The sequence below is a fragment of the Chlorocebus sabaeus genome, chromosome 6 (genome assembly GCF_047675955.1).
Source record: "Chlorocebus sabaeus isolate Y175 chromosome 6, mChlSab1.0.hap1, whole genome shotgun sequence".
NCBI classification, from domain to species: domain Eukaryota; kingdom Metazoa; phylum Chordata; class Mammalia; order Primates; family Cercopithecidae; genus Chlorocebus; species Chlorocebus sabaeus.
In genome coordinates this window covers 12,771,375-12,782,852 of record NC_132909.1, presented here as the reverse complement: position 1 = coordinate 12,782,852, position 11,478 = coordinate 12,771,375, and the positions used below count along the sequence as shown (strand labels likewise).

The window sequence follows — 11,478 nt, the reverse complement described above, 5'->3', positions numbered from 1 at the left end:
CACGTTTCTTTTTTCCGTGGCCCTTCCTGCCCTTTGTTTCTCTCTTCATGTCACCCGCGGGACAACTCTACCTGCAAGTCGCTGAAATCGATTTTCTGCTTCTTATAGTAAGCGGCGGGCTCGCCAGCCTAGAGCGAAAGTGTGACTGCGAACGGGCAGGCGCGCGCGGGACTCGGCGGAGGCGCGCTTGGGCTCCAGGCGGCGACGATTACGACGACTAGGAGAGCGGACGGAGGCGGCGCCTGAAGCAGTGGCGGAGCCCATGCCCCGGGACGGCGGGCGGGCCCGGAGAGACAAATCCGGGGCCCGGGGCATGTCCCCGGGGCCCCCGTGAGGAGGCGGCGGCGGCTATGGAGATCCCGCCGCAGGAGGCGCCGCCCGTGCCGGGCGCGGACGGCGACGTTGAAGAGGCCCCCGCCGAAGCCGGGTCTCCCAGCCCCGCATCGCCCCCCGCGGATGGGCGCCTCAAGGCTGCAGCCAAGCGCGTCACGTTCCCGTCCGACGAGGATATCGTGTCTGGAGCAGTGGAGCCCAAAGACCCCTGGAGACATGGTAGCTACCGCGGGTGAAGCGGGGGCGGGCTCGAGGGAGACCCGGGAGTCGGGAGGGATCGGTGCAGGGCCCGGCTCAGAGGTGGCGTTCAATAGATTGCACCTAATGGTGAATAAGGGGACAGTCGTCAGTTTAGAACCGGAGTCTATTAGAGAGGGGGTGACTATGGAGTTGGGAAGGTGAAAAGTATGTGCTTTCTGCCGCACCCCACCCACCCGAGACAAAGATGGTGATCGTTTTAGGGTTTAAAACGATGAGCAATTAAAGAAAGTTTGGTGATTTGTCAAATGTAGAGTGTGGCAGCCTTTGCGTTCGTAGTTCCACCAGAGAAGGAGAGAAAGAGCAGTCGGGAGGAGGAGCGGGTCAACGCTGGCCCCAAAAGGGCAATTGAAAGAGTTTGATGGGTCTATGGGGGTAAAAAAAAGTTCAGTAGCTGGTCTGCAAGTCTCGGGTCAAGGAGTGGTCGTGTTGGCCACTTTCTTGGCTGGAAAGAGGGAGAAATATAAACTTGGACTGTGGCTATAGAAGACTTGGTAAAAAGGGAGTCAAGGTAAGGTCCCAGAAGAGGAGCACAGGTGGTGGTCCATTTGTGGTTGGTTGAGTCAGAGGCAGTGTGGTTTTTATGTTTTCATTTTTATTGAGAGGAGGTCTTACTACATTGCCCAGGCTGGTCTCGAACTTCTGGGTTCAAGCTGTCCTCCCTCCTTGGCCTCCCAGAGTATTGGGATTACAGGCATGAGCCACCGCCCCCGGCTGCAGTGTGGTATTAAGAAGAAAAGCCAACGCCTACCGCCACCGCCTCCTCCAGCAAAAAGAGAAGCAGAAGAAAGGTTCTCAGTCATTCAGGAGCAGAGGATGTTTGGGGCATGGCTACGGAAGGGTCCTCTTGTTCCTTCCTGAGAAAGAATTGGGGGATGGCCGGGTGTATTGGCTCACGCATGTAATCCCAGCACTTTGGGAGGCCAAGGTGGGTGGATCACCTGAGGTCAGGAGTTTAAAACCAGCCTGGCCAACAAGGGGAAACCCCGTCTCTACTAAAAATACAAAAACCGGCCGGGCATGGTGGTGCTCGCCTGTCATCCCATCTACTCAGGAGACTGAGGCAGGGAGAATCGCTTGAACTCAGGAGGTGGAGATTGCAGTGAGCTAAGATCATGACCTTGTACAGCCTGGGTGACAAGAGCAAAACTCTGTCTCAAAGAAAGAAAAAAAAAGAATTGGGGGATGTTATCAAGTCAGGAATTGGAGTTGCTGACCAGTAGCAGGTGAGAGAACTGAGGAAGTTTGGCGGCTTGAAGTGTTGGGAGAGGGGGCCGTCCCATTGGAGAGGGTCAGGTGAGTGTTGGAGCTGAAAGGAATGTGTTGGAGTCATAGGGCTGGGAAGGTGGAAAGTCGCTTGGGACATGCAGGGCAGTGTTGAGTCCATTTCATGCTGGAGAAGTCTATCAGTCCTCCTGGGGTGGAGCCCATGAAGTGAGGGATCAGACTGGTCATGGTTCTGTAGAAGCTGATCTGCCAGCCCTGCCTAAGGGGAGAAGCTGTTGCCAGTCTATGGACAGTGGAGGAATTGGTGGCTTTGATGTGAGGGTGGGAAACATGGTAACTGGAAACCGAACACACAGTGAGTCCATCATGAATGACAGTTTGGCTACTTACTACTACTTATTATTTTTTAGACAGAGTCTCCCTCTGTCGCTTAGGCTGATTCTCCTGCCTCAGCGTCCTGAGTATCCGGGATTACAGGCACCTGTCATCACACCTGGCTAAAAATGTCTGTATTTTTAGTAGAGATGGGGTTTCACCAATTTAGCTAGGCTGGTCTCGAACTCTTGACCTCAGGTGATCTGCCCACTTCAGCCTTCCAAAGTGCTGGGATTACAGGCATGAGCCACTGTGTCCAGCTGGCTAGTTACTCTTAAAGAGACAGTGGTTAAAGTAAGACTTTTGGGCCGTCTTACATGCCTGTAACCCCAGCCCTTTGTCAGGCCAAGGTAGGCGGATCACCTGAGCCCAGGAGTTCAAGACCAGCTTGGGCAACAAGGTGAAACCGTGTCTCTACAAAATATACAAAAATTAGCCAGGTGTGGTGGTACATGCCTGTAGTCCCAGCTACTCAGGAGGCTGAAGTGGGAGGATCACTTGAGCCCGGGAGGTCAACAGTGCAGTAAACTGTGATTGCATCACTGAACTGCAGCCTGGGTGACAAAGACCCTGTCTTAAAAAAAAAAAAAAAAAGACTTTTGTCACTGGGAGCCAGCCAACTCCTTGGGCTCTAGGCCCCAGGCATAGGTGGTTAGTTTGGGACCGGGCCACAGTCAGAATGGCCCCTGGCTATAGCGTGGTATCCAGTCAGAGCAGGAACCAGGAAGACCTGGAGAGGCAGAGCAGGGTGTTTCAAGAGCAGAGGCTCCAGGTCAGATCCTTCGAGACCTCGGACTGGTTACCTAACTTCTGAGCCTCAGTCTTCCCGTCTGTGAAGTAGGTGGCAATACTCTTGCCACGGAATTTAGGCAAGGACTGGATGAGGTCACATATGGAAAGGAATCAGATAGGGTGAGCGTTCTTGATGGCAGTCATTGTTATTAAGACAGTGTTGGTCATCTTAGGCTGGTGTAGAGGAGTTCATGCATAGGGTGGGGCCTGGATGTGGCTGCTTCAGAGGCTTCCAGGAGAGAAGAGAGCCGGCAGTCAGTGCATGGGCCTGGAGTGAGGGGTGAGGAGGAAGATGGTCAGTTTGTGGGCTGAAGGGTCAGGGGTGAGGGCAGCAAGAGAGTCTGGCACAGATTGGGCATTGGGGGGTAAAGTTCCTGGTCCGCAGTTTCCCAGAAAAGGTTTGGCTTTCATTCAGTAAACCACTTTTCCTCTCCAAGGCTCTGTTTCTTTCTTTGCAAATGGAGGTGCTAATTTTTACCATGGGGTAATTGTGAGGATGAAGTAAGATAGTCCTCATAAATTTCTGCCACATAAATAGCAGCTATCATCCAGGCAGATTTGTTTTTTGTTTGTCTGTTTTCACGTGCAGTCTCGAAGAGACAGTGAAAGAATTGGAGAGTCAGAAGGCTGTCTGTCAAGAAAAGAGGGGCAATTGGAGCCTGGCTGAGAGGAGTTTAGAGGAGGGGTGCCGGTTGGTCTATCCTGGGTAAGGGGTAGAGCAGGTAACACTCTCCAGGCGGGGGGAGTCTCTCATTCCAGCGGTTGATAAGAGGGGCAGTAAGGCCTGGTCGGGACTCACACTCCGGAGGAGTCCGTGCATCTGAGCTGCAGAGGTGATGACATGAACTGGACTGGAAGAATTGGTCCATCCTGGTTGGGAGGAGGGCTTGAGGAGTTGCCCTGGCAGTAAGGATTTGGGTGATCTTGGGCCTGGGCAGAGGAGGGGTCACTGGTGAAGTTGGTGAGTTTGGACAATGGGATTTGCAGAACAGAAAACCCAAGGGCCTGGGAACAGCAAGGAACACGGGATAGGCTCTGTGCTGGGGAGGATAGTGGAGTGGTTCACTGGCCATGAGGCTGTGGGAGGTGGAGGGTTCGCCAGGGTGTAGAAGAGGAATTGTGGTACAGAAAGTGGGTGTAAGGGGAGACCCAAGTGAGAGGCCAGAGGGTCTGGGGCTGGGGGACTGCAGGGAGGAGTTACTTGGTCTTGGAACAAAGGTGGGAGATTCGTTGGCATCAATCTCGTAAACTGGGGAGGGATGGGGGGTGTCATTTGAGCTGTGAACCTAGTGCAAGGGTGGCGTAACCCCAAGGCCAAGGGGTGACAGAAGAGCTGACGGGTCTGAATTGGGGAGACTCAGTCATCCGGAAGCTGTTGTGCCGTGCTAGTGATGGAGTGCTGCCCAGGCCAGGGGTGGAGGAGCGCCCCTGGGTGAGCAGAAGGCAGCACTGGGGGCGCCCCAGTGCAGGGGTCTCCTCCAGCAGAGCCTCACCCCTGGGGCTAGAGTGATGACCCACCCGGGTGGGAGTTGTTGGGGGTGTCTACCTGAGGGTGAGAGCTCCCTCAGGCCCTTCAGGGGCCCAGGGTTTGGGGATTCCGGGAGATGAGGTGATCTGGAGGAGGGGGATTGTGAGGGAGGGTCTCGAGCCTGCGCAGGCTCATCCTTTCCGGATTCCCATCTCCCGCAGTGAGGTTCCACCTGCTGGGGCTGCTGTTTCCTCATTACATGAACACATCTATTGTTCTGTTGCCTGCTTGTTTTCTTGGTGGTGGTCTCTCTTCCACGCGGGAATGGGAGAGCAGAGGCCGAGTCCATCCCCTTCTCCGCTTTCCTCAAGGACACTCAGTTGTTGAATGAGCGCCTGTGGGCCTGTGAGGCCTGGTGGTATCTGGGAGCCACCTAGCAGAGTGACATGTAGCCGTATGTCAGGGGCCCGAGCAGCCTGGCATGGGGACACCAGCGGGGCGGCAACGTGCTCTGTGGCCTCTGGCAAGCATGGGTTCTTGCAGAGCATTGCGTTTCCTCACCTGTAAAACAGGGCCAGTGGTCCTGCCCTGCAGACCACCTGGATGTCAGAGGATAGGGTGAACCTGCACCCTCAGCAAGCCACAGCCAGGTGTGTGGAGATGGGCAGGGAAGCTCCAGGACAAGGCAGGCTGGGAATCGTGAGTGAAAGAGGCTGCTTCAGCACTGTCAGGCTGGGCGCTTGGGTGCTGGTGGGGAGCAGAGCTAGCTAGCTGCACTGCACCCCGTCATGTTGTGGCAGACCCTTCAGCAGTTCTGAAGGCCAAGGCCAGACTTACACAAGGAACCCATTAGGCCAAACTGCAGGAATGACCTGAGGCTCGGCTGGTCTCCCCAGCCCCAGCCGAACTCCGTGGGGTTGGAAAGATAGGCATGTGAGAGGGACTTGTGATGAGAGCACATGACACCAGCCACAGTCTGGGAGACTCATCTCCCCTCCTCCAGTCCTGCCGGTGACTCACTCCCTGCTCCCTGACCATCAGTCCTCCAGTGTGTGTGCATTGGGGGTTTGCCCACCAGGAAGCTCGTCGCGTGAAGTCAAAGTGTCTGCAGGGCAGGTTGAGGGGGTGCAGGCATGCTACCATGTCTGGCCACCTGAGCTTTGGAGGGCAGAGGTAGCGGTGGGGGCAGGGTGTTCTTAAATGCGGATCCGAGGGCATGGAAATGCCATAGTGTTTGCTATTGAAATCCGTGCTGCAGATTTAGCCCTAGAAACAGGCTGGACAGGTAGACACGCATCTGTCAGTGGTGGAAAGAGGCCCTGGGTTAGGGAACCGGCTCGCTTTAACATTCGTGGTGGAGCTGCTGGGGAGCAGGGAATGGGGTCGAGGGGGGTTGATGCATCTGCTCAGATTTCCATCTGGGCCCAGCTCCACCTCCTGCTGCTGGAGTTGGCAAGTAGACCCTGCCACTGAACAGCCATGTGACTTTGGCGATTGTTCTCTCTGCCTCGATTTTTCTGTGTCTAAAATGCAGCTGACAGAAGTATGTCCTCATAGGGTGATTGGGAGGATTAAGTGAGAGAACACAGTGCCTGATCCATAGTAAATGCTCAGCAAATGCCTCCCTTGTTATTCCTGTCATCACCGCTCCTCTGCCCGCACCTATAGCCCTAACCTTTCGTTTCTGTTTCCTGCCTGTGTTGTGTGTTTGTACTCCTCTTTCTCTTACAGTCTCCCGCCTCAGCATCCCTGCTTTCTCTCAGGGGCCCTCTCCTCCACGCTGGGTGCCCCAGCAGTCCCTGACCTCCAGGCCTGACTCTGTGTCTGCCAAGCTGTGTGACCATGGACAAGTTGCCCAGCCTCTCTGAGCTAAAACTAAATCAGCATGTTTCAGCTCACTAGCAGGAGAGGCAGCAGGGGTACCAAGATTCCACACTGGCCATTTTAGTCCCAGCCTCTGCCTACATTGGCTGATGACTTTGGACAAGTTGCAGCTCCTCCCTAAGCCTGAGTCTCCTCTGGAGTGGGGGCTCCACCACCCCAGCCCCCGCCCTGTTGGAACACGATCGGGTTAGTGGTACTGTTGTGCTGGTGCCTGTCCTCTGCCCTCCCAGGCTCTTTGCACACTGTGACTCGCCGCTTGTTGTGCCTGCCCATGCAGGTGGGCTGCCTGATTCCTTGTGCCTGTGCTCGCATCTGTTTCCCTCTTCGAGGGCAAAGGCTGTGTGTGAGTCACCTCTGTGACCCTAGTCTAGCACACAGGAGGCTCGGGCACGGGACACATGTCCAAAGGAATGGGGTGCTCTCCTCTGATCACACACCCTATGGTGGGATTTACAGGAAACTTTTTTGTGGTAGTTAATCGAGTTGGTGCCAGGACGAGGGCTCTTCCTCAGGGACCTATAGACAGGCTTTAGCGCCCATTCTGACTCCTGGAAGAGTACGCGAAGCTGGCCCCCAGCTGGCACTCAGTAACCAGCATTGAGTGCGTCAGCGGGAGTGCCTGTGCATGTGTTTCTGGGAGCCAGTACTGGGGCTCTGCGAACCTTCATAGGCATCCGGCTCCAAGAGGATTAAGAACCGTGGGGCCAAATGCCCTGTGTTGGATGGGCTGCAGCTGGAGCAGTCACTGGGCATGAAGGCCAGAAACCTGTTTTTACAAAAAGCTCCCCGGGTGGTTCTGACAACCTCGCTTGGCTGTCTGTGTGCTTTGCTCCGCCATCCATCACTCAGTCCCAAGCCTGCCTTCAGACCTCAGTTCAGGGGTGGCTGGCATTGACCTCAAAGACCTGTTTTGGAGCAAATTAATAGGTGAGCATTGAAATGCTTGCCTTAAGGTAACTGCAGAAATTCAAGCTGGGCAGGCGGCCTGCTGCAGTGGGGCATGGGGGCAGGGCAGGTTAAATCCCTGCCCTCTGGCTGATCTTAGTCGTCATCAGTCCTTGCCTTCCATGTGCCTGTACCAGGCACTGGTCTAAGTGCCTTTCCTGTATTATCGCGGCAGGTGCTGTTTGCCCCAATTTATAGATGAGGAAATGGGGCCCATAGAGGTAAAGTAATTTTCCTGAGGTCACACAGCCGGTAAGTGGTGGAGCTGGGATTCAAACCCAGGCAGCCAGCCTGGCGCCGAAGCCTGCGCAGTAACCCCTGTGTGGCGGCTGAGTGCTTGGAGGCAAGTGGCCGCGTTCAGTGCAGGGTGCATAGTCTCTTCATCTATAACCCAGAATTGTTTATAAGATAGAGGTGACAGTGCTGGCTTTGTGGTGTTGTGGCAGGGATAAGAAATAGAAACAGGTGGGGTAAGGGCCCAGCCTGGTGGGCATGCAGGAGGGGGTCCCTGTGGTTCGTGGACAGCTTGAGTCCCTGGAGATTTGTGCTGCTCCTCTGTCCTCGGCATTGCCCGCTGTTCTGACCCTTGGCCTCTGGGACGTGTTCTTCCTGTGCTACACAGTGTCTGGTATGTAGTAGGCGCTCAATATATTCTTGCTGCATGAGTGACTTGGTGACCCCGTAACCAGTCATGCATTCAGCATGGTGTGGCCGTGACACGTGTTACGAGTCAGGGCGGAAGACAGGCCCCCGTCCGTGCTTCTGTGGGGGTCACGCTCAAGTGAGGGAGACACAGAGTAAAGAATTCTCAGCAAACCCGGCTGCCGAGGACTCAGATTAGGGAGGGTTCACAGGGTGTGCAGGAGGGCAGGGCAGAGGCAACTCCCTAGAAGGGACATCAACAAGGCAATCCAGCAGTTAGCCAGATGAGGAGCAGCGGGAGGTGTGCACCAGGGGTGGAAGGCAGAGAGAACCAGCCTGGTACGTCTGAAGAACAGAAAAAAGCCAGACTTAGTTGAGGTGGATGCAGGCGGGTCAAAGGTGAGGTTGGAGGAGGCAGGAGAGACTGTTGTGTGGGGCCTTATGGGCTGTGCTAGCAGGGAGCCCCAGAGGGCTTAAGAAGGGGCCTGGGCTGGGTGTGGGGGGCTCATGCCTGTCATCCTAGCCCTTTGGGAGGCCCAGGCGGGACGATTGCTGAAGCCCAGGAGTTAAAGACCCGCCTGGGCAATATGGCGAGACCTTGTCTCTATAAAAAAGACAAAAATTAGCCGGGCATGGTGGTGTGTGCCTATAGTCCCAGCTACTCAGGAGGCTGAGGTGGGAGGATCACTTGAGCCCAGGAGGTTGAGGCTTTAGTGAGCTGTGGTCACACCACTCCCCTCCAGCCTATGTGACAGAGCGAGACCCTGTCTCAAAAGAAAAAAGGAGGGGCATAGTGAGTGTTTTTAACAGAACTCTGGGTGGGGGTGACATGAATGGGGTGAGACTGAGACAGGGAGACCAGGGAGGGGCCGTGAGCCAGGAGCCCAGAGGCTGTAGGCTTAGCGTAGCCTCATGTTGGCTAATAGCTGACACTTGACTTCACTGATTCTTCTTCAGATTGCTCTGAGCCCTCCCTCCACCAACAGGCTTGCCGTTGCCGCTGTTTCCTATAGCACCTCTGAGACGACTGTTTTTCCCTTCCCTTCTCTCCTTGGATCTCTGAGTCCCTTCCCTCGTGCTCCCCAAGTCAGTTTGTCCTTGGCCTGCTTGGGACATCCTGCCCCTGCATGGACTGTGGGAGGCGTGTGGGCTGTGAAGTCCAGTGACCTCCTCCAGTGACTTCACTTTCACAGTCCCTTCAGGTCTCACAGTACCCAGATCCAGAAAGCTCTACAGACCATCCCAGACCCCTGTGGTGGCTTAGTGCAATATCAGTATCCTGTCAGTCTTACAAAATCCAGAAAATTCTGATTCTAAATCACGTCTGGCCCAAGGGTTCCAGGAGGAGACTGGAGCCTGCAGCGGGCCTCGTTCCGTGTCTGAAATGGCAGTGACCCAGGAGGAAGCGCGGGAGCCCCCTGGGTGCCAGTCCCAGCTCTGCCCTTGGGCGAATCACCCAGCTTCCTTGCCTCAGTGTCCCCATTTGTATGGGGATTGATGATTAAATTAGCCTCTACTTGGAAAGCAGCTGGAACAGTAGCTGGCTGTTGCAGGCGTTCATGAGGACATGGGGAAGTTGAATGAGGTGGCCGCTGCCCTGAACTTGACTGGTCCCTGCCTCCCCGGGCTGTAAGCGTTAGGCAGGTGGGGCCAGCCTGCCTCATCTGGGTAGGATCATCTGCCTGAGTATGATTTCGGCTCCTCCACGCTTGGGCTGTGTGGCCTTGGGCAAGTCCCTTGACCTCCCTGGACCACTTTCCCCATTTGTGAAGCCATTTTGCCAGATGAGGACTCTCTTTCAAAGGTTTTAGACTCTCTGGGAAGACCAGAGAGCCAGGCCTGGGGCCCACGCCAGCAGGAGCACACCGTGCATCCAGTGTCTAGCTGATGCCGCTCCTGTTACATCAGCTGCTCTGGGGCTGCGCCCACGTTAACTCCTGGACTGGAGCCACACAGGAGGCTGGGGTCTGCTGTTTCAGCTTAGAGGAGGTGGGAGATGTGGAGGGGGTTCCCTAATTGCAGGAAGGGGGTTCAGAGGCTGGGTGCCAAAAGGAATGCGAGGGATCCATCATGCTAGGCTCTTTCCTGCATTGAGTAGGAAGGTCCGTGAAGGCAGGACCCATCTTTGTCTTGGCTCACCTGTGTCTCCAGCACCCTCTATGGTGCCTGGTCCTCCGCAGGCTCTCACACTGGATGAATTGGTGGTGGATGGAGGTACACAGTAGGCACTCAAAAGTTGTTCTCACCCCTTCCCTTCCTCTAGGCAGCTGGCACTGAGCGGTTGCCTCAAGGTGGGGGTGGAGGTTTGGAAGTGTCTGCTGACAGCCGCACGGCTCATGTGACTTGCCGAGCCCCCATCTCCCTTCGCAGCGGAAGCCTGGGTCGGGAGCCCTGCAGTCAGATGCTCCCCTCAGGGCTGGTTGGGTTCCAGCTGGGAATGTGTTCCCTGGTTAGGTGGGCGGGCTCCTCTAGCAAGCTGGCGCTTGAGACCCACCGGGGTCGGACTCGTGTGCCACCTTCACACCCACCCCTCCCTCTCTCCATGGTCTCCGAGGCTTTCACCAGCTGCCGTCAGTGATGTAGTGGAGAACTGCTCGCGTCCTGTGCAGCCTTCCCTTTTGCAAAGCAAAGGACTGTCACAGCTGAACTCGCTTGGTTCCCCAGGACAACAGGGAGGGAGGGTGGGAGAGTGGGGCTGCCAAAAGGTGAAAGCACACTGCAGGGAAGTGACTCTCTGCAGGGGTCGTGCCTCCTGGTGGTGGTGATGGAGGTGTTGGTACTCACAGCTCCCATTTATGGAGCACTTACCAGGGCTAAGCTCTTTAAATGCATCGTTAATCTTGGAGGAGGAAACAAGCTCACAGAGGTGCCAAGGCCACACAGGTAGTAGAGGAGGAGCTGGGTTCTAGCCTGGCAGCTTGAATGGTTCTGATCCTCTGTCCTGTTTCAAAAAGCCCCCAGGGCTCCACCGTAACTACAGGACAAAGTTCACACCCCTGGGCCTGGTGTGGGAGGCCTTTCCCAAAGAATATCCAGCCTCCTAGCTCAGGCGCCAGGCCCCTCGCTAGTCCCCTGCCCTTCCTGACCAACTCCTGTTACCCTCCCACGCCTAGACACAGGCTCCTCTGCCTAGCATGCCCCTCGCTAGTCCCCTGCCCTTTCTGACCAACTCCCGTTACCCGTCCCGCGCTGCCTCCTGGGCAAGCCCTTCTCTAATCCCCTGACAAAGCTCTGCTCTGCTCTCTGGGTTCCCATGGTGCCTCCTTGCTCTGTTGTTACTTGTTCGAGCCCATCTCCCCTCCCTGGACCAGCGCTGCAGAGGGCTGCATCCTGTCCATCTGGCTCCTGGGAGGAGTGGAGCCACTGAACGCCTCCAGGAACCTTAGGGACTCCGGGCAAAGTGGGGCTGCTGTTGGGCACCCAGGCCGGATGCCGCAAAGCCCTTGTAACCCAGGCACGGGGCTCAGGACAGTCGGGGAGCATAGGGTGTGGGGAAGGAAGATTTTGTTCACTGAGTCACTTTTTCCTGCTTTCATTTCTTCATTCCTTGCCAG

The 11,478-nt window shown here is 55.9% G+C and overlaps 1 protein-coding gene across 2 annotated transcripts in view; it reads left to right on the top strand.

The window, feature by feature from the left end:
- PPP1R37 (protein phosphatase 1 regulatory subunit 37) overlaps positions 1 to 11,478 on the top strand; it is a 51,645-nt gene continuing 40,167 nt past the window's right edge. The window contains exon 1 of one of the 2 annotated variants that reach the window (XM_007997172.3): positions 1 to 552. In XM_007997172.3, the coding sequence (XP_007995363.3) occupies positions 351 to 552 (202 nt within the window). In that variant the 5' untranslated portion in view covers positions 1 to 350. The remainder of the gene's footprint in view (positions 553 to 11,478) is intronic. The other variant, XM_007997173.3, reaches the window with a different exon arrangement.